The 27469-nt window shown below is 45.2% G+C and overlaps 1 protein-coding gene across 1 annotated transcript in view; it reads right to left on the reverse strand.

Annotated features, from left to right (window-relative positions):
- LOC118431651 (vitellogenin-6-like) overlaps window positions 1-27469 on the reverse strand; it is a 46597-nt gene that overhangs the window by 12318 nt on the left and 6810 nt on the right. Inside the window, exons 8-31 of the mRNA XM_035842893.1 lie at window positions 27003-27166; window positions 25669-25837; window positions 24369-24524; window positions 23677-23889; window positions 23060-23206; window positions 22422-22616; window positions 21080-21229; window positions 20139-20298; window positions 19373-19503; window positions 18236-18418; window positions 17070-17232; window positions 15353-15447; window positions 14962-15089; window positions 14158-14263; window positions 13060-13260; window positions 12073-12234; window positions 10543-10704; window positions 9912-10002; window positions 9370-9485; window positions 8783-8923; window positions 8032-8159; window positions 7198-7389; window positions 4522-4633; window positions 2799-2882 (exon numbers count right to left, since the gene is read on the reverse strand). Coding sequence (XP_035698786.1) covers window positions 2799-2882; window positions 4522-4633; window positions 7198-7389; window positions 8032-8159; window positions 8783-8923; window positions 9370-9485; window positions 9912-10002; window positions 10543-10704; window positions 12073-12234; window positions 13060-13260; window positions 14158-14263; window positions 14962-15089; window positions 15353-15447; window positions 17070-17232; window positions 18236-18418; window positions 19373-19503; window positions 20139-20298; window positions 21080-21229; window positions 22422-22616; window positions 23060-23206; window positions 23677-23889; window positions 24369-24524; window positions 25669-25837; window positions 27003-27166 — 3549 coding nt within the window. The remainder of the gene's footprint in view (window positions 1-2798; window positions 2883-4521; window positions 4634-7197; window positions 7390-8031; window positions 8160-8782; window positions 8924-9369; window positions 9486-9911; window positions 10003-10542; window positions 10705-12072; window positions 12235-13059; window positions 13261-14157; window positions 14264-14961; window positions 15090-15352; window positions 15448-17069; window positions 17233-18235; window positions 18419-19372; window positions 19504-20138; window positions 20299-21079; window positions 21230-22421; window positions 22617-23059; window positions 23207-23676; window positions 23890-24368; window positions 24525-25668; window positions 25838-27002; window positions 27167-27469) is intronic.

A 27469-nucleotide genomic window follows, 5' to 3' on the forward strand; every position in this document is an offset into this window, starting at 1 on the left:
TAAATGACCTGAAATTTGGTATAGATAGGCATTAGATACTTGGTAACAAGATTCAAGTAAAATTTTTGACATAAACAACTTTAAAATGATTAATTTTGGCACTTTTCTGAGGGGAAATTTGTTTTCTTTTGGCCTCCTGACGTGACCTTCCGTGACCCCGCACAGAGCCACACCTGTGCGCGTCAGCCGGAGAGTTAATTGAATCAAAGACCTAGCCAATCAGCGAAGAGGAGGCCAAAGGCTAATTAATATTCATAAGCGGGGCCTCATGATCCCGTATATAGCAGTGTTCCCGCCAGGGGGAGCGAAGCCCGCCTAAGGCTCTCGCATTTTAGACTATTCAGAAGGCTTTATATTGTATCAGTTCTTAGGGGCATATCTATGATAATCGCAGCAGTCACTTAACTTCTCTTTAGCGTAACACTATTTCAGGTCAAACCGTCAAAGGCAACTAAAAACAAACTTTAACGTTACTGAGTTCAACAGTACTTATAACTTGTTATCCGAAGTTGAAACGCTAGCGATGGTATTTCGCTGCGCTGTTAGCTCCGTGCGACTGTTGTTGACGGTCTTATAACGGTATATTTTGCACCCCTGTACCCTGGTATGAGTAACATTTGGTATAGATAGGCATAAGATAGTTGGTAAAATGATCCAAGTAAAATTTTTGGCATAAAGTACTGTAAAAGGCTTAATTACAGCACTTTTTTTAGGGGAAATTGGTTTTCTTTCGTTCTCCATGCCATGACCTTTCGGACGTTCACCCCACAGAGCCGACATCTGCACCTGCGCCTAGCCGGCAGGAAGAGTTAATTCAATTAATGGTTCAGCCAATCAGCGAAGAGGAAAGCGAAGGCTAATTAATATTCATAAGCGGGACCACACAATACGTTAACTTGAAGACTCAGGCCGTACAGACTTCTCGCCAGGATTTTTTCAAAGCGTCGGACAGGGGTCCGGGGGCCGCCGAATGTCCCTGGCGGGGTCCAGGGGCAGGGCCACTGTGGGGGGGACCCAGGTGGGCGAAGCCCCCCCGGAAGCTCTTGCATTTTAGACTATTGAGAAGGCTTCTTTTATCAGTTTTTTTAGGGCCATATCTACGATAATCGTAGCAGTCACTTACTTCTCTTCAGCAGTTTGACTTTAGAATATTTCGGGTCAAAGCTTCAAAGACAACTAAAACCTCATAAACAACAAACTTTACTTAGCTCAACAGTATACAAAAATATTGTACGGGTTGCCATCCTTAGTTGAAGAGCTTATTTATAGCGCTAGTATCTTCGCTGCGCCGTTAGCCGCCGTGCGACTTTTGTTGACGGTCTGATATCCCTACGTCGCCGCCTCGCTGATATTCCCACGGACATTTTTCAAGAAAAATACCCAGCAAAAACGCTGTTCTGCGTCAAATTCTATTCTATAAAACATGTGGGACTCAGTGTTACAGTCTAAATATTTTGTAGAAGCACCGCTGTAGGAAAGAAGGTCCAAGCAATGTAAAACATCACGTAGCATGAAGTTCGCTGTCAACTGGCACACAGCACATGACTGTTTGAAACTCTAAGTCTAATCAACAGCCGTAGTTGATTGATAGCCGGCGGTCCTTTGATGAAGTCGGCGAAAGGTGCGTTAGTTAGAAAATCTGCGTTTAGTTTTGATACGTAATTATAAGTTAGACAGTGGCGAGAATGATTATTTTCTCATCAATATTTCTCTTCAGAATTATTTGAACTTAATTGTGCATCTAAACAATTGGCTTACCTGTGCAATGTTTATATGATTAATGATCAGTGTACTGAAATCATGTGTAACGTATGGCTCCTAGTCAATAGATCAGCATTTTCTCTATAGTGACCACCTGTCTATAGTGGTAACATTTCCTAGTGCTGTTGTTGTTTGACATAAACTTTGAACATTTAAATTGTAAGTAACTTTAAACTGCCAGAGTTTCAGCCCAATAAAACACTCTCAGCGCCAGGGTATGAACAGACTGACCAGACAGACGAAAATAAATCCTCGAACAAGGTTCAATCGTATCTTCCGGGTCTGGCAGGAAGTTGTTAAACTAAAATAAGAATAGGCTCGATGGCTGATTGCATACAAAGTAAAACAGTTTTACAGCTTGAAGAAAACAAACGCTCCTACAGTACCCGCACCTGCTTGATAATTATTAAATCGTATGCCCTACTTGAATAAAAAAAGTTCACTGCAATAATAAATGTACCCACATCACAAGGAGCTTATACTTTTTTAAACTTACACCTAGTTATCGTACTGAAAATTGTTAATGACATTACATGAAGTCATTCAACAATTTTCAGTCATGATGAAAATTTTCTGAATGGAAGGTGTGATTATTGTCATTTTCCGAAAAATAGAAGCAAGCTCTGTTTTTACCTGGAATCAATTCACAATACCAGTCCACTTTGGGGGATAATGTACTGTTAATATGATGTTCCATTTTTGCGCAGGGGTGATTTGGAACAGTCCAATGTTGCGTGGGAAGGGGTATGGCTGAAATATGCTGTATTTGCTCTTAAGCAAATGTCGGCCTTTCTAGTATTAGAAAAAAAACCTTTTTTCACAAATATAAGATTCCCGCGCCCACCAAGTGTCAAAGGTCACATTCAGTCACTACAGTTTCTCCGTAATCAAAGAACAGCAGGTGTCCCGCTATGCTCTCTGTCAGTGAGTGTAAACCGGACGCGAATCTGTAGTCTACTACAGTAGTAGACTACGATGTGTAGTACTACAGATTCAAGAAACAAGTGTAAACCGGGCCTAATGCAAAACAAACAAACCTCTTGGGTGGAGCTGCGGCCATAGAAGGTGTTCTCGATGTAGCGTTGGGCGGCGAGGCATGCCTCCTGAAGCCAAGCGGGAAGCTGCAAGATACAAACGTTCATTGGGATGTCTGAAAGATCAGTTAAGACCAGGTTCCTTGGGCACAAACGCCAGAGTTCAACAACCTCAGAAGTTTCGCAACATATACAATGTATAGAGTCACCGGGTCATATTCGGTCTCACTGGACAAAGATAAAATCTTGGACATAGAACCAGACTTTTTCGCTAGAGGGATAAAAAGAAGCCATCTACATCAGAGTCCAATTTTTGTGTTGGATATAACAGTCAAACTAGTTCAAGAATGATTTCTACCAACAAAGATGAACTTTTAAGTTAAAGTAATAACGTAGCAGATCCTACGGTATCATAAGATGCCAGAGGAGTGAAGCCATCCTAGGATTGTACTTCCGGTACCCATACATACTTCTAGGTCAGCGTCACTCCTCTGCCAACTTTTACTACTATGTATGCTACCGTAAGATCTGCTTGGAGATTACAAAATAACGTGTTGGAATTTATCGTTTTTCTCATATGCTTGACCTCAAATGTTTCAGACATCAGCCGCAGTCATTCGTCAGTGACTCGACGAGAATCTAGAGTTACCAGGCTTTTAACCGTAGTGTATAGTATTACGTAAATGGATGTATTCGTTCATTTGAGTTTTGAACTCCTGACCTGACTGGCTTTCTTAGAAACCCGCGTGCGGGTACCAGTGGTTCAGTTCAGTTCGAAGTCAAGACGTTTAAAAAAGGTTGTATAGTAGTAATAGTGGTAAGTCTATGTAAATTAGATACTTTTGCTTGTAAATAACTTGTTGCTTATTTGTTTTCTCTGCGAATCGTCTTGCCTAGATGTCTAAGACTCTAACCTCTATTGAAAAATTACATTTGTTATTATTATTTGTTATCAAAAAGAGAGAAGAACAAGTTAGATGCAGCCATTAGCGATTGTAACACATAGTGCCTTAGTTCCCTTCCGTTTAGCCTTGTTTAAAATCGTTGTATAAGTTTAGCCTAGTTTAGAATCATTGTATAAGTTTAGCCTTTTCCACTGCATCCATAAGACCACTTGTGGTCTTTCTGTGCATTTAGCTCTAGGGCATGAATATGCAATAAAGATTATTATTATTATTATTAAAGCGGACTGGAGGACCAGGACGGTAGGATGGTTTCCAGACCAATGGACGGCCTGTCAAACGCACGTGCTGGTAGTTGGTCTCGACGTTGAGCTCTCTGCACTAACTACGCTAGCAATTAGATCCTTTTTCTTACAGCATTGTTTCGTTTTCTTTGCTTCTTCCCAAATCGTATTACCTAGATGTCTATGACTCCTGCATTGAGCAATTACAGTGAAGAGCGGACTGAACCAGGGCTGTATCATGGACTCCAAACTCTGGCTTCCTTCAAGAGACTCTTAAAGTAATGGCCAAATGAACGGACTTGAATCATGTAGCAGTTTTTATCATGTATTTTGTATGTATGTAAATTGTGCATATAGACGTATCGGACTTAGAAGGACTCTAAACGATGTAACTGTATCTCTATTATATACGTTGTCTGACCCTTGCCTCTTCCCTCATGACCTCAATAAAAAGCGGCCAGCAGGCCGATTTGAGCTTTCATGAATAAATGAAGGTTCAAACATACAAACAAACCAATGGATGGCCTGCCAGAAACTCACGTTCTGGTAGTTGATCTCGACGTCGAGCTCCCTGAGCTGGCTACGCTGGCGGACGGCCTCCTGGCAGGCACGGGAGTACTGCTGTCCCTCGCGACGGTCCTTCAGACACTGCCTGTAAGGGAGGGTAGGGTTTACATGGTGAATATGTGGCTTTAGGGCCCCAGGCGGGGGTAGTGCTGTCCCGGCTCACGACGGTCCTTCAGACACTGCCTGTAAGGGAGGGTAGGGTTTACATGGTGAATGGTTTTAGGACTCCTGACAGGTCCGAGGGTACTACTGTCCCTCACTGCAGACACTGCCTGTAGGGTAGGGTTTACATGGTGAATGGTTTTAGGGCTCCTGACAGGTCCGAGTGTAGTACCGTCCCTCACTGCAGACACTGCCTGTAGGGTACGGAAGGGTTTGCATGGTGAATATGTGGCTTTAGGACTCCTGACAGGTCCGAGGGTACTACTATCCCTCACTGCAGACACTGCCTGTAGGGTAGGGTTTACATGGTGAATGGTTTTAGGGCTCCTGACAGGTCCGAGTGTAGTACCGTCCCTCACTGCAGACACTGCCTGTAGGGTACGGAAGGGTTTGCATGGTGAATATGTGGCTTTAGGGCTCCTGACAGGTCCGAGGGTACTACTATCCCTCACTGCAGACACTGCCTGTAGGGTAGGGTTTACATGGTGAATGGTTTTAGGGCCCCTGACAGGTCCGAGAGTACTACTGTCCCTCACTGCAGACACTGCCTGTAGGGTAGGGAAGGGTTTACATGGTGAATTTGTAGTTTTAGGGCTCCTGCCAGGTCCGAGAGTACTACTGTCCCTCACTGCAGACACTGCCTGTAGGGTAGGGAAGGGTTTACATGGTGAATATGTGGTTTTAGGGCTCCTGCCAGGTCCGAGGGTACTACTGTCCCTCACTGCAGACACTACCTGTAGGGTACGGAAGGGTTTACATGGTGAATATGTAGTTTTAGGGCCACTGGCGGGAGTACTGCTGTCCCTCACTGCAGACACTGCCTGTAGTGTACGGAAGGGTTTACATGGTGAATATGTGGTTTTAGGGCTCCTGCCAGGTCCGAGGGTACTACTGCCCCTCACTGCAGACACTACCTGTAGGGTACGGAAGGGTTTACATGGTGAATATGTAGTTTTAGGGCCACTGGCGGGAGTACTGCTGTCCCTCACTGCAGACACTGCCTGTAGGGTACGGAAGGGTTTACATGGTGAATTTGTGGCTTTAGGGCTCCTGACAGGTCCGAGGGTACTACTGTCCCTCATTGCAGACACTGCCTGTAGTGTATGGAAGGGTTTACATGGTGAATATGTGGCTTTAGGGCTCCTGACAGGTCCGAGGGTACTACTGTCCCTCATTGCAGACACTGCCTGTAGTGTACGGAAGGGTTTACATGGTGAATATGTGGCTTTAGGACTCCTGATAGTACTGCTGTCCCTCACGGCGGTCCTTCAGAAACTGCCTGCAGGGAAAAGGTTTACATGGTGAATGGTTTTAGGGCTCCTGACAGGTCCGAGTGTACTACTGTCGCTCACTGCAGACACTACCTGTAGGGTACGGAAGGGTTTACATGGTGAATATGTAGTCTTAGGGCTCCTGACAGGTCCGAGGGTACTACTGTCCCCCACTGCAGACACTGCCTGTAGGGTAGGGTAGGGTTCACATGGTGAATTTGTAGTTTTAGGGCCCATGGCGGGAGTACTGCTGTCCCTCGCGACGGTCCTTCAGACACTGCCTGCAGAGAAATAGAAAAGGTTTACATGGTGACTGGTTTTAGAACTCCTGCCAGGTCCGAGAGTACTACTGTCCCTCACTGCAGCACTACCTGTACGGATGGCTTTATACGGTGAATATGTGGCCTTAGGGCTCCTGGTAGTACTGCTGTCCCTCAAGGCGGTCCTTCAGACACTGCCTGCAAGGAAAAGATTCACATAGCAATACTTTTTACAGCCTTAGCTTGCCCATGCGGTAACCTCTTTCGAAAGCCAGGTTGCTACAATTAACATTTAAGGTTGTCCCACATCCTAGTTATTATTACAGATACCATTATTTTTTCTTTCAGTATTACATGTAACTACTTATTTGTTATCTTATCAAGAAATAACTACAAAAGCTTATGCACGTAGGCGGGGGGAAAGCGGAATGTTTGCATTCATGCGGCCTTCACCGTTTATATATTACCCAGAACTCCTGATCATAGGACAGGAGAGTTTTCTTTCACACGACCAGGGAAGTCCGCTCCAGTGATGAACCGGGACGAAGGGGGGTACAAGCTCAGCCATGTTTGGGATAGTGTTCTCGCCGCAAAAGTGCCACCTACATTCGGCTACATATAGCGTCGAAAAGCAGAAATCCAGTTAGAAGCTACGAGGAAGATGTCTGACAGACAACGAACGTCAGCAGGAGACAAAAAATTGGTTGTGTAAAAGAAAACTCTTTTGTCCTTGTTCCTTACTCTCCAAGCAGAGGTTAGGCTCCGGCTGCTTTTTAACGTTTTTTTAGTCGTTTTTATCGGACTCTCTATTTTGTCATTTTTCTTGAAGTACGCCAGCCAAAGGTTTTGACACAGCAAGATAAAATACAAAATAGAAAGCCCGATAAAAACGACTGACAAAGAACGTTAAAAAAACAGCCGGAGCCTAACCTCTGCTTGGAGATAATATTCCTTACTTGTAAAGGTTGCGCCTCTGCCTCTTGAACTGGATCTGCTCCGAGGACTCAATACTCTCCTGAGAGGACCCCCGGCTGGAGGACTGTCCGCTCTGTTGCTCACTGGAGGTCGCCTGCTCCATGGAGGTCGCCTGCTCCCTGGAGCGGACTCTCCATTCCTCATTGTCGCTGCTCGGCCACGGAAACAGGGATCTGAACATGAGAGGGAAACACGTTTTTGTACTTCCGAAAATGTATATAGTAGAGTAGATTCATTCCTCAAACTACCGACATCTTGCGCACTGCAGTCGTCCCTCAGAAAGACTGGAGTCGCATAGTTCAATTTTTGAACTTTTATTCAGCCTCTTGGCCACGGAAACAGGGAACTGAACACGGGATGAAAACACGTTTTTGAGCTTGCAAAAGTTCATCCATATGCCTTGCCGTAATTGCTCGGAAGTGCCACATATGTTTTATGGTAACTAAGCTACTGTATATACAGTGGTAGTAGTAAGGCGTACGTGAGGGATTTAGTGAGGGAGTCCAGGTACAGTTCCTGGGACTGAGTGATCCCCTCCCGGCTGTCCCACATGTGTTAAATACTGTCTATAGTTATAAACAGTGTGAGACGTGTTCCACATGTGTTACTAACTAACTAATGTATATAGTTATAAACAATGTGAGACGTACGTGAGGGATTTAGTGAGGGAGTCCAGGTACAGTTCCTGGGACTGAGTGATCCCCTCCCGGCTGTCCCACATGTGTTAAATACTGTATATAGTTATAAACAGTGTGAGACGTGTCCCACACGTGTTACTAACTAATGTATATAGTTTTTAACAATGTGAGACGTACGTGAGGGATTTAGTGAGGGAGTCCAGGTACAGTTCCTGGGATTGAGTGATACCCTCCCTGCTGTCCCACTCTGTCGCCTCCTGGTGTCTCTCCTCGCGACGCTGCTGCACCGACTTCTGGAACTTGGCCTGGGAGGAAAGAAGAAAGAAATTAGAAGTGATCTCGAACCAGTTTTGGTTCACCGAGGAGCTGTTCTTCAACTGGTCATGACAGGGAAGACAGACATTATGTACAGTATTTACAGGTTAAGGCTAGCTTTGACGAAATTTATAGAGTCAGAAACTGGTCTAAAGGGCCTGGTTCGGCATGCAAATTGATATAGTAGTTCAGGGCCTATAACTTTAAGATTTTTTTCTTGGAAAAATGGGTAGAAATTCTGGCAGTTTTGAGATCAATGTGACTGGGGAGGGTTTCTACCTTCTGATTATGGCCCAAAAGCTGAGTTTTTGTGGTTATCAGCGGATATGAAGTTGGGACTATTTCCTTGTTGCGTAATGGTCTGTTCCCTTGATGGTTATCCGTTTGAGGGGGTGGTAGGGTCTGGGGGTATTTTTCTGCAAATTATGCCGTATGATTTTTAATGACAGTGGGATTTTATCACAGCTGAGATGATGGGCTTTCATATGAGGGTAAGTTTGTATGCCAGTAACGTCAGAAAGGTGAGTTATTGGCTCTGTCTTTCTGTGCCTTTATGTACACATTTCAATGGGCCAGGGATTGGCTGGCGTCTCCCCTATGAGAATGAACGTACCTCCAGCTGCACCCTAGGCCCCCTGCCGGAGCAGTCGGCGCCCCACTTGGCGTCCAGTACGGCCTTCACGATGCCGTCCTGGATCAGCCGGACCTCCCTGTTGGTGGGGAACTCCATCTGCATGTCCACACAACTCTTAAACTGCGGAGAGGAAAGCAAAATCGTTATTATTTTTTTAATCAGGTTCGTAGGGCCTGATGTTACCATCATGAAGATGAAGAGCCCCATAGCGATAACTGTAGCAGCATCTCTTCTCCCTAAGTCAGAAATACCAAGCTTAGACAAGCTTGACTTCACTGACCCAACAGGCGAAGCAGGGGTTACGAGGTTGCACAGGAAATTTCCGAACCGGTGTCCGCAGCCCTATGGTACACAAAGTTTTGCCTGCACGCAAAGTTCTACGGCGTGTCAGCGTGCTCCAAAATCCGTCGGATTCCCTACGAGTTCGTACAGAGAGGCGGTACTTACCACTTACGGATCCCAAACGATTGCTCACGTTTAGGTACGTAGACAGCACGTATTTGCACTTACGGCGGGTTGTGCCCTTAGCTTAAGGTACAGATGCGATGAGAATAATCTGAACGTACGTCCCAGGACTCGAGCTGTGGAATGCGGGAGCGGTCGATCTGGATGGCGATGGTCCTGCGGGTCTGCTGCCTGCCCTCCTGCCGGAGCTCCTGCTGCGTCTCGGCGGACACAGCGGGTTCCTTCTCCCGGAGAGAGCGGACAAGGAGCTTCCGCGGGTACTTTCTCTCCCTGGAGTCCAGCTCACGGCGACGGGGGTCTATCTCAACCTGGTAAACAAACAAACAAACAAACAATGAAAGACTCTGCAGACACGGCGGGTTCCTTCTCCCGGAGGGAGCGGACTAGCAGCTTCCGCGGGTACTTTCTCTCCCTGGAGTCCAGCTCACGGCGACGGGGGTCTATCTCAACCTGGTAAACAAACAAACAAACAAACAATGAAAGACTCTGCAGACACGGCGGGTTCCTTCTCCCGGAGGGAGCGGACTAGCAGCTTCCGCGGGTACTTTCTCTCCCTGGAGTCCAGCTCACGGCGACGGGGGTCTATCTCAACCTGGTAAACAAACAAACAAACAAACAATGAATGACTCTGCAGACACGGCGGGTTCCTTCTCCCGGAGAGAGCGGACAAGGAGCTTCCGCGGGTACTTTCTCTCCCTGGAGTCCAGCTCACGGCGACGGGGGTCCACCTCAACCTGGTAAACAAACAAACAAACAAACATTTAAAGACAGCCTCAGCAGACACTGCCGGAGAGAGTGGACCAGCAGCTACCGTGGGTACTGTGGGCAGTTTATATGTTTATATGTTACATAGTTGAATGGCAGACGGCTAGAAAATGTTTGATTGGATCTGATGACTGGTCAGAACTAAGGACAACCACCAAACAGATGACTCCGTTGTATGTGCATTTCTATGCATCTATTGTGAATAAATATACAATACACGCGGGTAGGAGGAACCCCTTACATCCTTGGTCGGAAGTCCTGCTATGAGATGGATACTCCGAACAACAAACCTGCATCTGCTGAAGCCGTCTCACACGTGTCATACAGTTCTGTCCCTGTGAGACTTAGTGCTCCAGTAGACGAGAGGGTGGAGAAGGAATTGCACACCCCTCCTTCACCATAAAAAGTCATTTGCAGGTCAGGCAAATGCCTGTTTGCCTGCTCATCTGTCGAATCGACAGGATACTAATAAAAATACAATGCAAACAAATAAGTACGAACAAGCCCACCTGTTCGTCCTTGATGAGCATCTTGATCCCCACGGTGCGGTCCTGGCGCGGGTGTTTGGCGCTAATCGTGACCTCAGCACGCATGGCGCGTGGCGGCTGTGCTCCAGCGGGCTTCTCCTCAGATGACCTCGCCTCGGAGGAAAGTACGCACTCGATCTCAACCTGCAGTCAACAATTCAACAAATGTTAGATTCCCATAAATAGCCAAAGATTCAAACAAACATTGAACATTTCGAGATATATCGTTCAGGTCTGATTGCCGATCTCCAGCTTATTCTGTCAATGGGATTGACTTTTTGTAGGTTTATTTGCGAGCATCTCCCTTAACATCGTCTACCCATCTCCTCTTGGGGCGACCACGAGGATTCTGGTCCACTACGGATAAGTTAACGACCTTTCTTGGCCAGTTGTCATGGGTCGCTTTTTTGCACATGGTCATATTAGCGGTGTCTATAACTTGTGAGAGGGATAAAGGAGGTCATATATATCAGGGCAGGAGATTTTATTTGGAAAAATTGATCATTTAATAACTGCTAAAGACCAGAAAAATAGAACCCTTACTGTTACTGTTGCTAAATGGACAATCTTTAAAACTTGGATCTGGCATAGAAAAGACCCACACCTGTGCATTACTAGCCTCTTTAATGTCTTTGAAAAGGACTTCGAAGAACGGATATTCCATGATAGACTGACAGCCAATGTAGATTGATTGTACAAATTTTCTATTGATAGTTTGGCATGAACTGCACCTACTGTTAGACTTCTCCATTTTTGATCATAGTGTAATATCAGACTGTACATATTCCTTAAGGTTCCCCAGATGTACTACATGTATTTGTCTCTTCTAACTGTTCCACTACCCATGTACTGCATGTAATTCGTCCAGACACACCAGTATATGTTATCCCTCCATGTGCAATGGTACTCGACTGTACAAAATCTAGTCTTAGTTGTTGACAAATGTACTGTTGTTGTTGTTGTTGTTTTTAATATAAAAAAATCAGGGCACTCCAGCCAAGAAGAGGAAGCTGTCACTGAACAGAGACGGTGGGCGTTATCAACTTCAAGGCACGTTTGACCAATTGCTGACGTCACGTATCTAGAAGATCACGTGTTGATAAGATCATAATGTAACACCTCAAGGGGCCAGTCTACTGACAGCGGTGTATCTATTGTGAAGGTTCCATTGCGTTTTAACCGCAACTCGACAGATACTAAAAACTCAAACCCACACACACACCCAACAAAAATGTACAATAATGGCCATCATCATCTATCAATAGTTTTGACTTAATAGTCACCACGTAACAAGACCTGAAGGTCATTTCAAGGTGTGACCTGAAGGCCACTCCAAGGTCACGGGTTACATTGTAACTGTAACAGCATCTCTACACCCTAGGTTAGAAACATCATGATTGAGACCAGCTCAGCTCAATAACACTGAGGACTAGCTGACCCAATAGACGAAGCAGGGGTTACGAAGGCTGCTCGGGAAAATTCCCTACCCCAGTTAAAAACAAACAAACCAACCTTCTCTGGCCGGTTCTCTCCAGGCCTCACGGCCAGACGCAGCTCTGCAGGGCCGGTGAAGGGCTGGTAGGGGGCGCTCGTCTCCTTGTTCAGGCGGGAGACCATGCTGGACTTCAGCGCGAACTCCAGCCCGAGAGCCTGCTTGCCGTACGCTACCTTCATCTGGAGAACAGATAGCAAAACAGACGGTAAAAACGTCAAACGAAACTGACTTAGGTATGGTGACAAAAATACTAACACTCACGGCCCGTAACCTCAGTGGTCGTACGGGCTGCACGACATCCATTAGCGGTGATCTTTGCCCATCTCCGTCTGTCCTCTGCCCCTCTGATCAGTTGTTCGGTGCTAAGGCCAGTCCAGACCTTTATGTTGTCCAGACACGTCTTCCTTGACCTACCTCGTTATAATACTAAATGAATCGTCAAAATAGAAGTTACTCAAGCAACTGAAAATGACTTTGGAAAGTCAACAAACAATTCCATACAAGTACATCTGACTCGTTGAACTGCCAGTTCATTCTGAATTGAATTGTATTAGTAAGAATACTTATCTGCTTAGCGCTGAAAATCTCTATTGTAACGTATCTTCAATAGCTCCCGTATTTGCTCAATTGTCTTAGTTCTTAGTTGTCGAATTCTATGTAACGTCATATATCCTGTAGATGATTGGATAGTGACTGCCCATGCACCAACCCGTGTTTTTTTTACAATAAAGGTTTTTAAAAATTACTGATCTGCTAAATAAAAATCCCTCATCTGACTAGGTCAGTCCGGGTTTTATCATCTGCTTAATGAATTTGTAGCGAATCAATAGCTCCCGTCTTTGCTCACTTGTCTTAGTTCTCAACAGTCATCAAAAGCATCTTATGTAATGTTATATCTTGTGGATGATTGCATAGTGGCTGCCTATGTACCAAGCTGTGTTTTTTTTCAATAAAGGTGTTTTTTTTTTTTTAGATTTACTCATCTGCTAAATAAAGCAGCTCACCTGGCTAGGGAACCTCTGGATCTTCTCGCCCTGGATGGTGATCTCCTTCTTCAGGACGTCCCTCACCTGCCTGCCCGTCTTGGGGGCCGTCTTCTGCTCCGTGAAGACGATGGGACGAGACTTCACCACCAGCAACTCGCGCTCCTTCTCGGGCGTCTCGACGGTCAGCTTGTGCACGCGGTTCTTCAGGTCAAAGTTCGCCTTTGCACAAAAACACATCAAGTGATTGTTATTATTCATGTATAACTTTGTTAATCCTTGAAGAGCAGCAATTATTGTAGAGTTATCCATGTTTGTAGCGTTATAGATACAGCTAGTGCTAAATTTGCTCTTTAGGCCCTTCCCACTAGCCTGGGTACCGTCCTGCTTCTACCGAGGATCCTTACACTCGGTAGTAGGGCTGGGTATCGGTACAGCGTACCGGTACAAAACCAGTTTTTCTTATTGGACCGGTCCAGAAAAACCGGACCTGAAAAAAATAGGTGGACCGGATGTTGGACCAATCGAAAATTAACAGATTATTTTATCAGGCTTTCACACGTTTTGGCGCTTGCAGATGGAAGAAAATAACAAGACTGAAGTAGAGTAAAGTTTATAGTAATTTCTACCAAGTTTTACAGCCAATCGTACAGGTGCAGATAGCGTTGTATGATTTTAAAATGCCAGTGTAAGTCTAATACTCCACCAAACAGATTTCTTTGTAGTGAAATGGACCATTGGTATGAGTCATACTGCATCAGGTCCAGGTTCAGGCCCGGACCTGAACCTGATCCTTTGGACCTGAACCGGACCTGGACCTGAATTTTCTGTACCGGTACCCACCCCTACTCGCCTGGTAGCTTGTATACTTCATACTAGAAGACAGGTAACATACATTCTCATAATTCCGCCAGGTTCCATTATACCGCCACCTCAAAAAACGTTGTTATAGAGGCCTTGTTAAGACTGTCTTCAATACCTAAATATCTGAATTGTATTACATTTAAGATATCTAACATACGGTGTTGAAGACAATCTTCAGAAGACCTCTATACTAACGTTTTTTGAGGTGGCGGTATAATGGCACCTAGTGGAATTATGATAGTCGATGTTACCGACCTTGCCGGACATCGGGATGAGGCCCTTCACGGAAACCTCCAGGGCAACGCCCGACTTGATGACGCGGCAGTCTACCATCATCTTAGCTGTGATCTGCATGGCGGTGCTGGAAACAAACAAACAAACCAACAAACAAATGTTTACAATCCTTAATTCACTGTGAACAAATTTTCAAGAAAATATAGAAATATGTGTATTGCGAACTTTGACGTTGTCTCATGAAACGGACGGACCGTTGAATTGATTCCATAGACAACGATTTCCCAAAAGATTTGATGTTGGAATTAGGAGAATTCTTGTACACAAACGGCATAAACTTACTTGCTTACGTCTCGGTGTCTCAGTAAGCTTCAGATAGACACCGAAGCGTAAGCAAGTAAGTACATCCTGGTCGTGTACAAGAATTCTCCTATATTCTACCAACCTGATGAAATTATTTTCGGGAGATTTGATGTGTTTTATTGTCTTTCAGATCACACTTGGAACACGTCCCAAAGCAACTGAATTTTTTTTCTCTTTTTTGCTTTTTGGACAGACGAGGACAATGTGGCACTGCTCTCAAGTTTGAAACTTATATTAACAGCGCCACATGCACGATAAGACAGAAGGTAATAATCCGAGGTCAGGTACCCATTTTTACACCTGGTTGAAGTGAGGAAGGTCGTGTAAAGTGCCTTTCCCAATTAGGGCACAACGTCGGGGCACTGTGGGGATCGAACTCAGGACCTTTTATATATATAGATTCCGAGCCGAACGCCCTACCAGTTACGCCACGCCCGACGCCACTGAATATAAAGCATGTACCTGTGTGTGCTGGTGACCTCGGCGTTCACGTCGCTGATGGCCTGCAGCTCCTTCGGGCGGTCCTCACGGAACAGTCTCGGGGCCACCGTCACCTTCCCGCCGATATCGGACCTGGTCACAGCCACGGCCTGGGCGGGGGCAAAATAATGTACTTAAATGTCTATGAAGTATAGACATCCACTCAAGTAACTCTCTCTCTCTTACAGTCTCTGCCACACAGGGCACATCTGTAGGCCGACTCAGGTCTGTTGCAGAGTACGTTTCGCAGGATCCGCTTTTCTTCTGCCATGTCTGGTTTCTCCTAATGAACTCGATATAATTTTGGAAACGGTCAGACGTTATTGTTTGACAGTGGCACTGACTCCTCGGCGTAGATAACTAAAGGAGTTACCTTGAGGTCCAGCTTGAGCGGCAGACCCAGGGAAGTCGGGGTACGCTGGGTAATATCAGCGAGAAGAGAGGCCTTGGTCCAGCTTGTCTTCACACCTGGAAATACGTAGATATGGTTAGAAATAATCATATATAAGGTGATAATAGCATGGAAACTACTCTATGTCGGTACGATCCATTTTGGAGTTTGTTACTTCCATTCAACACAACAAAATTGGTAAAGAACTTTTCTATCATGTCCTGTTCTGCTTTTGAGCCTGTACAAATGAACACACTTTAGTACACACACCTTTTTGCATTTGCCTCTTGATGTCAGAAATATCCAGTAAGAAAATTGAAATTAATTCTATCCAATTGAGGTAGAAATCAAATTTACTTGTTTATTTTGATCGGATCGTTTCTTTTTCAATCGGTCCATTGACAAGTGAACATTTTGACCGATAGAGATTACTATGTTCCACTCTAAGAAGAACCTAAGATCAAATAGCTAAACACACCTTCTGGTCTTAGATGTATAAATCTAGGAAGACACTTTGGATGACTATCACGTACACGAGGGCAGGAAACGTCTTGTGCATTGGTCAACAATTGCTCATGCAAACGGTAATTAATGATAAACTACTGTGCGATTTATTTTCGTTATGACCTACACTTAAGCTAAGGGCACAACCCGCCGTACGTGTAAATACATGCTGTCTACGTGCCAAAACGTGGGCAATCGTTTGGGATCCGTAAGTGGTAAGTACCGCCTCTGTACGAACTCGTAGGTAATCCGACGGATTTTGGAGCACGCTGACACGCCGTAGAACTTTACGCGCAATCAAAACTTTGTGTGCTATCAGGCTGCTGATTCGCCCACGTACGTGCCAGTACGGGCGACGCAACTGCCCTGTACAGCCTGAACGTTTTCAGAAATACGTGGCGTACGTGGCCAACGTAAGCCAAATTGCACGTACGGCGGGTTGTGTTCTAAAGGTGGGGTCACACATTTGTATATATTTAAGTCCGTATGAGGCGCGCATGAGATTATTTGCCTCCACCAGGCTCCACAGGCCGTTGTAAAAAAATAATAGAAATTGGACAAACAGGTAACATGTCAGACGAGTTAGCTGGGTCGCTAACAATATTTCTCGGTCAGCTAACTCATCTGGCATGTTATGTATCTATGTTTGTCCAATTTGTACTACTTTTCCCGCGACCTGTGGAGCCTGGTAGAGACTAAGAGCTTCATCCGCACCTCAAACGGATTTGAATATATTCGCATGTGTGACCCGACCCTTAGCTTTAGGTTTTTTTTTTTTTTTTTTTTTTATTGAGATTCTCCATATACATATGGAGGGTATGGCGAAACAGGTGTCAAAGACGCCTTTTCAAAGCCACCATACCATTGGCTTTGTTATTCGGAGTTTCCATCTCCTAGGAGGACTTCCGACCAAGGATGCAAGGGGTTCCTCCTACCCCTGACTCGTGTGTCATGGCGGGTGCGTCATGCCCGAACATGCCCCTATGGCCTGTCACCACAACAAAGGCCTGTCACTGCCACTAGCCGCAGCTATGTACTCGTTTACACCTGAGTTAGGTGAGGAAAGTCGTGTAAAGTGCCTTTCCCAAGGGCACAAGATCGGTGACACGGCAAGCGGATTTGAACCCGGGACCTCTCGGGCCTGAGACCAACGCGCTCCCGATCGTGCCACGCGGTCCCACAAAGGTTTACCCACCTTCCTGCAGCTGCTTCTCGATGTCGCCGATGGAGAGGCTGTCCTCGCGGACAAACTTCTCCAGCAGGGCGCTGCGGAACTGGTGGTAGTAGAGCTCGTTGCCGCCGACCTTCAGGTAGATCTGGCCCTTCGGGTCCTCAGGAGCCCTGGTCTTGATGTTCAGCTGGAGACGGGGGGGGGGGGGGGGGGGGGGAAAAAAATCCCCCCCGAAAAGGGGAATCCATTTTGAAGGAAAAAATTTTTTACGTTTTACCGAACCCAAAGGGTCCCCCTTTTTTAAGAAACCCCAAAAAATTTTTCCAAATTTCCCCCCTTTGGAGAAAAAAAAAAAGCCCCTTTAAAATCTCTTGGAAACCCCAAACCCCCCAAGTTTTCCAAGGGGGGGGGTTTTTCTCCCCCCCTTTCTCCCAAAAAAAAGTCCAACCCCCCCCGTTTTGAAAAAGCCCACCCCTGTTTTACAGTAGAATATGGTTCATAACTGTCCATTGTCACTTGTATATCTACTATGTTTATACCATGAACTTGAAATTAGCCATCGGGCACGAACTTTCAAATAAACTTCTTCTATTAATTCTATTGGGGTGGAAACTATATACACTACTTTTAATTGAATAAAGAGACTCTTTTTACACAGCCACAGCTTTGATTTATTCCATCGACGTTTCGGTGACCAGCTGCCACCTTCCTCGGGGCAGTTCTGACTGGTTCACATTTTACTGCAGTAATATCATAATATGTGTCACTGCTTACAGATCACAGGCGCAAGTTATTTACATGTATATACAGTGATAGGCTGAGATTTTTTTAATGCGATCCCAAACGTTTAGGAGCTTGTTACATATAAGGTCTATTGTAAATAGAATGAATGATTAAATAATTGAAAAGTAATACATATTCAACGTTTATGATATTTTTATTTAGTTTATCATTTGAAAACGCCCCGGTTTGGAAACAGGCCTTAGGCTTAGGTCACATCTAAAAAAAGGGGCCCGGCCGGGCAGCTATCGGGACCGGAGAAAATTATGTAAAAGACATAAAAATACACAAAATGTCAAAATCAGATCCAAGGGCATAATTTGCGTCTTTTTCTAGGTATACAATTTGATTTTTCGTTTCTGAAAACATCCCGGCCGGGCCCCGGCTTGGAAATGTGACCCAGAACTTACCTTGCTCTGTATCTTCTCCGCTTCTATGTTCCTAAGTGTCCTCTGCCTCTCTGTGCTGGCGGAGTCGCGGTACTCCCGGCTGGTCTCCTGACTCTTCTTCTTCAGGTGGTACATGAAGGACTTGTTATCCGCGTACTGTCGGTAGAGGGAGTCCACCATGGTCTGAAGGCCGGAGGCGCGCACCTGAAAAGTTGCAAGGTAATCTTGGTCATTTTTTTTTCTTCAAAACAGAATCTAAAGGTTCTGGGTTCAAATCTCTAGCAGAATTTCTTACCCTTTGAAAAGCCACTTTTCCTCTATCCCTTTACCTCATTCAACTGGGGATCAGCACCGATTGGTCTACAAGCCTGAAGCTTGAACTTGAAAGTGGCAACGTTGTCTTGTAGTAATTTTCTAAAAACTTGTAATCTAAAGTTTTAGGGTCATTTTCTAAAAACTTGTGATCTAAAAGTTATGGGTTCAAATTCGTAGCAGGCTAGGTCCGAATGTTTGTGCTCTTTGAAAAAGGCACTTTTCCTCTATTTCCTCACCTCACCTCACCGGTCCCATAGCCTCACCAGCCGTAGGGGCAGCAATGGCATCAACATAAGTTTTCCACCTTCGTCTATATCCTTACATTCAAATGGAAATCCGTACCGATTGGTCTGTAAGCTTCGGTTAGCGTCAAGCTGGACATCCCGTGTTTTAGGAGAGTCACACCTCGAGCATATCAAACAACCCACCCCACTTATCGAAAAAGGTAGGGCTCCTTCCCAATGTGAATGGTTCAAACCTTACAGTCCTGGCATTTTTTGTAATGTGTCCAATTATTTCATCATTGGGTGGGAAACTGGACTTGTGTTTATCTTTTCTTGTTATACTATGTACAATGTATTATCTTCTGTCTGACATGATTTTCCTTTGCTTTTCATTTGCACTTGATTTCTCTTTGTAAAAATGTATGTTTTTTATGTTAGGGGTAGCGTCAAAATAAATCTTGTACTTGAGTGCTCCACCTCATTGTCATGTTGTGTTATTGTTCACATGTTTGAATAAAAAAAAGAAGAGAAAATTTACAGTCCGGTCGTACGCATCTTGCACTTGCTTTACAAAATCATTGTAGTGGTTACAAACAAACAAACAAATAAACAAACACACCCCAGCCTCCAGGAAGTTGATGCTGAGCCCCAGAGCCTGGACGTTCATCTTGGCCGTGGCGGCGCGGGGCAGGACGGATCTCTTGTCGGCGATGGTCTGGATCTTAACGGACGCTCCCACCCTCATCTCTTCTGCAGGAGGGCAAGAGTGAATGAGGGAATGGATGGATGAAGATAGAAAGATTAATGACCAATTCATGAATATAAAGATGAAGACGGAGATTATTTATCTATCCACGGTCTGCCATGAGTGAGCGAGTGAGTGCTTGTTTGAGTTAATGAGTGAGTAAATGAGTGAACGGATGGATGGATGGATGGATGGATGGATGGATGGATGGATGGATGGATGGATGGATGGATGGATGGATGGATGGATGGATGGATGAATGGATAGATGGATGGATGGATGGATGGATTAATATAGAAAGATTATTGACCAGTTAATGAATATATAAATGATAAGACGTACGTAGATCTTTATCTATTCACGGCCTACCATGAATGAGTTTGTGTGTTAGTGGTCGAGTAAATGAGTGGGTAACTAAGAGGACTAATTTGTTAATGATGTCAATAACACATGAGTGAATAAGGTAGCAACTGAGTGAATGAGTGAGCAACTGAATGAGTGAATGAGTGAGTGAGTGAGTGAGTGAGTGGGTGAGTGAGTGAGTGTGTGGGTGAGTGTGTGGGTGAGTGATTGAGTGAGTGAGTGGGTGGGCAACTTAGTGAGTGAATGAGAGAGTGGGCGATGAAGGAAATGAACTGACCGCTCATGGCCTGCCACTCCGATGTCTCGGAGTACTGCATGCCGAGGTTGAAGGGTCTGCAGAGCCTGAGCGCCTTCTCACAGGTCCTGCGCATCCTCTGGTCACGTGTCAGCCTGCTCGCGGCGCAGCTCTTCAGCGTTGTGTACACGAACCTGCCAACCTGGAGGGGAAAGTGTTTTCAGTAAATGCTAGTTCACCTTTATCCGTGGGGTGCCCTATATCCGTTGCTTTCAGAAATGGGTATTCTGGGATATGAAGTAGACGGACGGTACTTTCGAACTACAATGTTTTGAACATATTACAACTTGAAACCACTGTCCTTCCAGTTGATATCCCTGGATACCATGCTGGTAAACACAACGAATATAGGTTACCCTGTGGATAAAGGTAAGCTAGCATTAACTAGTCTGCCACTCATACGTCGATGATGGTTAGACACCCAGGTCTATAAGCTGCGCCAAAAAGCAGTTACTCAAGCGACTGGATATGATTTTGGAAACGGTCAGACGTTTCAGGCACCATCCAATGTCTTTCATCAGTGACACTGGAGAGATCTTGTTTGAGAGAGTTTTTATATCCTAGCTGTGAATTGACATGCAAAACAAACAAACAAACGAACCTGGTTGGAGGTTTCCCTCTGGGTGATCTGGGCGAGCAGCTCTGGGTAAAAGGGATGTGTCTCAAAGTCTGACCAAACAAACAAACAAACAAACAAACAAAAAAACCTGGTTGGAGGTCTCCCTCTGGGTGGACTGGGCGAGCAGCTCGAAGTAGGGCATCTTCGGCTCAAAGTTTTAACAAACAAACAAATAAACAAGCAAACGAACAAACGAACCTGGCTGGAGGTCTCCCTCTGGGTGGACTGGGCGAGCAGCTCGAAGTAGGACGGCTTCGGCTCAAAGTTTTAGCAAACAAACAAATAAACAAACAAACGAACTAACCTGGTTGGATGTCTCCCTCTGTGTGGACTGGGCGAGCAGCTCGAGGAAGGAAGTTTGCGGTTCTGAGTCCATCATGACCACGAAGGCGGCGGCGCGCTCCTCCACGGGGTTCTCTGGGTTCTTAAACACTGGGAACAGGATGTTGCGGGTCTGGAAGGAAAAACGGTTCATCATTTCATGAAACTATTGCGTGTAAAAACGGGAAATAACGCACTCTTTTTGTCTATGAGCCATATTGCCATGTTTTGATAACCTCCCTTTCCGTTCACTGGACTCTTGTGAATCTTTGTCTCTTCCGTGCTTTTGGTTATAAGGAGACTGGCGCAAAGTCTAGCCTGGATGCCAGACCCCGGCTCAATGGTGCCTATCGTCTTTACCATTATCTTACTCAGGGGGCCTGCTGTAGAATGCCCTTGGGGGAATGTTGGCCCTAGAGCCAAGGGGTTGGGCTGTATAGGCCCTGGAAACAGTCTGGCATTCTGACAACCCAAAGTCATACTTCTAGAAACTTTTCTAATTCACATTTCCTATGATAACCTCGTAACAAAGAACACTTAAAGTTTTCCGAGACTGTACACCTTATGTTATAGCTTTGTCCCTGCACAGCTTTTGGTGACAGGGAGGGGTGCTCAAAGTTATACTTCTAGACACTTGTGTATTTCACATTTCCTATGACAGCCTTGTAACAAAGAACACTTAGGGCTCCGCAGACGAACGAACGGACACGGAGTATGGACGCTGAACTTTTCGCCCTACTATGTCTTGTACTATGTATGTGTAGTGATATATGTTGATAGATTTAGTGATGGAGTGCAGAATTAACTCGTTTGCAACATCTTGTTACCGTGTCATGTTAAACATCAAGAGGCTTGACCGGGTGCCTAATTCTGTAATCTACAAACTGACCAACACAAAACCCTTGATTGAACATGTAAGGTCAAGACAGTTGGACTGCCTGGGTCACGTACTGCGAATGCCTGAGGACGAGCCCGCCTGTCTCTATTCGCTGTACTTACCATCACATGGCAAACGCAGGCGAGGTCGCCAACCCATGTCCTACCTGCAGTACATACAGCAGCTGCTGGGGGACGAAAGCGGCCTACTTACACCGGGGCAGATCAAAACCCTGGCTGCCGACAAGAAACAGTGGAGACTTGCAGTCGCCCGCCTCGCGGCCGACCGATAGATAGATTTATCAAGACCCAACGTAATCGGTATTTCTGTTATATTTTGTCTGACCCTTACCTCCCTCATGATCTCAATTAAAAGCGACCTGCTGGCTTCTCATGAATAAATAATGGTTCTAACAAACAAACAAACAAATAAACAAACAAACAAACACCTTGTGAGGCAGCTTCTTGGCGATCCTGCGCAGAGCGTAGATAGCCTGCAGCCTGATCTCGGTGGGGGTCGTCTTGGAGTTTATGATCTGCACAAGACGGTCGACGGAGTCTTCCAGACCGGCGTTGCCGATGGCCTTGATGCACATCATCTGCTCCTCTGGTGTCTTGTCCTGCTGCACGCCTTGAAGGAGTTGCTGTCGAAGAAAAGATGGTTGATTTATTTGACAGATTTGCAAAGATGTCAGCATGGCTTCAGTCTACATATTAACACCGACGTTCCTAAAGAAGTACATTTGTTAGGATTTATCTCTTGATTGCGTGTCTAAATGTAATCTTGAGGTGCTGTCCCTGCTTATATAAGACATTTTAATGAAACGGAGGGGCTGCTGAGAAAAATCTGCAAGAGACTTGAGTCGGCTAAAAGATGTAAACTAGGACTTTACCATGGTCAATAGTGACTGAAGGAGGCCAAGTATGGTCATCTTATAAGAAGCAACTTGCCTATGGTATAGGGTTGCAGAACATCATAAAAGGAAGAGAGGCTTTTGTAGATGGAGAGTAGACGACGTCGGGGAAAACATCTCAACACATGATTCAGAAGGATACTACAATGACTCCAGAGAGTGCAGTGACTCACGTTAGCGTACTCCTTCTTGAGCTGGACGATCTCGGGTGACTGCTGGGGGTGGGTCTGGGTCAGTTTGTGCACCATGGTGCCGAACGCTAGCCACGCCACCTTGCGGAGGTTCTTGTCCTGCTGCGCCTGCTTAGACTTAGCGATTTCCTGCAGATACAAGAGAAACGTGTGTTTGAGCAGAGCCACATCTCGAGCATGTTAAAGACCGCGCTTATAGAAAAGAATAAGGATCCTTCCGGATGTGAGTGGTTCAAAACCTTGAGTCCTTTGGCCACACATTGGGCAATTACTGTCGTATTGAGGTCACAGTAGTTAGTACCGAATGGCAGCCCGCTCCAGACCCTTGCGATTTAGCCCCGCCTATTGTAAGCTCACAATTCAGCCCCTGGCTGCGAAGAGACTGAGAATTGGGTAGTCGGCCTACCCAATGACAAAGAAGAAATAACAAATGTAAATAATGATTACTTACTATCTAATTTATTACCTACGGGAAAGAAGACTCGCTTCCATTGTGGGTGCTGCTTTTGGTTGTGTTGTGTACGTCTCGGGCCAAGGCCTGGGTATGTCAATGAGGTTGATAGAATGACACAGACAAAAGAACGTGATAGTGTACTTACCAGCATGATGTTAGTGGCAGAGGGTGTGCATGTGGCTATGGACACGGAGAGGCCGCCTATCAGCGACTGTGCATCTCCCGCCGCTATCTTCTCCTCCTGCAGCAACTCCCCAACCGCCTTGAGAGCCTCCTCCGTGCCCACCATGGACACGGCGTCGATGATCAGTTTGCGGGCCTCGGCCTCCTCCTTCTCCTGGCTGGTCTCCCGGGAAGACTGATGAAGACAAAAAAAAAATAACCCAAAATTACTTGTACATCAAACAGACAATCTCTGATCTACCCTGGAAACAAGACGTTTAGCCAGGGACGGAGACCATTTCCAGACGTTTTAAATTAGACCCATAACCTGTAGAACGCGTCTCTGTCTTTAAGTGACTCTGAAGAAAAGTTATGGATGTTACTCGAAACGCCTGGAAGCGGCCTTCGCATAAGGTAAAGTAGTAGAGACGGTTGAAATTGCTTTGAAATATTTTGTCTTTAAATAATCCACACGTCATTTATTGCCTGCGTTTCGGCTTCAAAAAAAATTGTATGGCTGAAAAAATACTCCCAAAGTGAATCACTTAACTGCAAACAAACAGTAGATCTTTTTGACAGGCTTTTCCGACTAGTTCAACGCATCTAACTTTACTGTTGCGACAGTGCTAAGCGCGTTTTATGTCTTATCATCAGTTCATGTGTGAAACATCTTACCTGCTTGATCTTGGGGATCTTCTCTATGCAGAACTGCTTGAGCTGAGCCTTAGACATCTTCCGCAGCGCCTTGACCAGCTGGAGGAACTTCTTGGGCGTCTCCTCTGTGATGGCCTCTCTCAGGCCGCGGGCGATGCCCTCACACAGCTCCTTAACCTGTAGACAAAAGGAGATTTAATTCTTATCATTGGACTAGTTTAACTGTAATATCCAACATACATGGCTTCTTTGATCTCTCTTGCGAAAACGTCTGGCGCCATAGACTTCCTGCAACCTATGATACACTGCTTACTGAGTCACGCGTTCTATCTGCATAACGTGACGTCACGACAGCAGTGAATTGTTCATTCCTTGACAAAGACTTGTGTTGTTTAGTAAAAAATTTGGCTAATTCCAATTTTTGTGTTGGATATTACAATGAAGCTAGTTCAATAATTACTTCTACCAACACAGAGGAAGTTTCAAGTTACTTCTTATGTTGAGATTCATCAGCCCTACAAAATGTACGTGTTACACTCTTCAGAGCTTTACAAACAGCTTGTTTACATACAAGCTTCCATAGATACACAAATGTGTTTTTAACATGTTCTCTTTTGCATATTATTTGTATTTTGATAACAATGAAAAATACATTGAAAGTTGGCTATCAAATGTATTGAAGAAATTACTAAACGATGACATAGAAGAAATTGACGAGGAAAAAGTAACTACTAGTATCTTTTTCACTGAATAGTTACTGGTGAGGTGAGTTACCGAAATTCGAAGTGACTTGTTTGCCTTTTCCCTTCCCAGCCTGATTGGTCTGGCTCGTACAATTGTACAAGGTCATTAGTGATAACGCATATAGAACAACTGAAGATTGAGAACATTCTTAGAAACATCCCTGGCTCACCAGCTTGGACATTAACTAGGAAGCTAGAAAGCAAGCTTGATGGTACTTACACACGTATGCTGAGGGCCGTGCTTAATAAGTCATGGAAACAGCATCCTACCAAAGAACAGTTGTATGGCAATATTCCCGCCATATCAACCATCATCAGGGAGCGTAGGACCGGATATGCCGGTCATTGTTTTAGGGACAAAGCAGGGCTCGCTAGTGAACTCATACTGTGGAAGCCAACACACGGGTATGCACATGCAGGACGACCTCGACTGACATACATAGACCAGCTTGCTCGTGATGTGGGGTTGTGGGTCGAGGACCTACAGAACGCTATGGGGGACAGAGACGTTTGGAAGGAGAGAGTGGACCTGGTCCGGGCAAGTAGCCCGCTACGATGATCATGAGAAACATCCTCACCTTCTCCTCTGTCTCCCTGCTCTCCTCCCTGCTCTCCGCGCTGCTGCCCCCCTCAGGACGCCTCGGCTCGAAGACGAAGATCAGGTCGCCCTTGTTCTCGGCCTGGCTCGGCTCGGGAATCTTCGGCCCGGAAATCGTCGTCTTGGCCTCGACCAGCTCCAGGATCTGCCTGTGGAAACATCAGTTCAGAGACGTAAAATCATACCTACATGAAACCTAACGTTTTCACAATTGGTTTATATTGCAGGTATCTTTTATCACTATTTTCACCATCATGATCAATGTCAGCTGTTTTTTAATTCAAATGTCCAACACATATGTCCCTGTACATAAGACGTTCCCTATTACATGTTTTCTGTTATCTGTCTCATGTTTTGTCTAGTGGTGTCGTTGATATAAGCCAGTCAGCTTTAGTACTACTGTATATCCTTTTGTTGTAATAAAAAGGGGAATGTATTCATAAATGAGTATTGTAGTGTTGTGTATAAGTGGTATCTTCGAGGTGCAGACTCCCGTCAGCTAAGACGTGCTTATATAGCGAAACCCATACAGTCCTACATTTTCACCATTACCAAGAAGCGAGAAGAAGCCGAACTTTTGTGTTAGACTAGATTTGTGATACTTTTATATGTATATATCTTGACTTGTTGTGACCTGTACTTAGCTCGGTTGGGCAAAACTGTACAATAAAGGTCTTCATTCATTATATATGGGTACAGGTCGATACAGGGTGATACAGGGCTCTTTGAAAATTGCGCCTATCTCAAGTTTGGAGAAGCCAATAACCTATAGTATGGAAGGAAGTTCGAATGGTAGGAAGTTCGCACAAATGCCTTTGATTCCAAATATCTTTCACTTTCAAGGAATATCTACATGATATATCCCGTTAATTCTTAACAATTATGTCCGTTGAGACGAGACTGTTTACCTTTGATGGGTCTTCACCTCTGACATATTACCCATAATTCCTGTCACTAAGGTTACGTAGCAAAAAAGAGCGATGTCCTACTCTCCAAACAGAGGTTGAGTCGTGTAGATATAGTAGTAGTCGGAAAAATTACACCAGCGCTCCTCTTACCTCTGCCTCAACACGCATAGGGGCGGGGATATCCTTTCAAAATCATGTTAGTACTCCGTCCCCCGGCGCGCGGGCAGAAACGTCTAACTCCTGTCGAAAACTTAGCACCTAGTTACAAAAAGCCCTGAATGTGATTAGATTAAAAGGCTTGTGCCGTTCCGATTTGAGGCAGAGGTAAGACGAGCGCCGTTGTAATGTTTCCGACTACTACTATGTCTACGCGACTCAACCTCTGCTTGGAGAGTAGATGTCTTACTTGGCGAAGGTGATGACCTCGCCTCCCTGCTGGGAGTACGGCACGAACACGTGCTGATCACGTGACTCGGCGCGCTGGATCAGGAACTTCCCGGCAGGGCTGCGGTCCGTCACAACGCGCATGCGCGTCTGGGCATGGGACTGGAAGTGCTCCTCCGTCGGGTCCTTTGGGAAAAAATGAGGAATTCAGAAAACAACTTAAGATGATGTTCCCATGTCTAAGCACTAATGTTTTCCCTTTAAATGAATAATTTGAGGAAATTCTGATTATCTGCCTCAATACAATGGCACGACGCGACCTTCGTTTTGAAGAAGAGAAAAGGTCAGAGATGCACCAAAGACGTCGAAGTCTAGATATGGTATAAGATAATCCAAGCAGCTGGATAAGGTCTTACTAATCTATCAGATCATCGTGAAGTTGTTGGAAGACTTTGTAGATTATCAATGAGCTCTCAGATCATTAGGAAG

The sequence above is a fragment of the Branchiostoma floridae genome, chromosome 15 (assembly GCF_000003815.2).
Source record: "Branchiostoma floridae strain S238N-H82 chromosome 15, Bfl_VNyyK, whole genome shotgun sequence".
NCBI lineage: Eukaryota > Metazoa > Chordata > Leptocardii > Amphioxiformes > Branchiostomatidae > Branchiostoma > Branchiostoma floridae.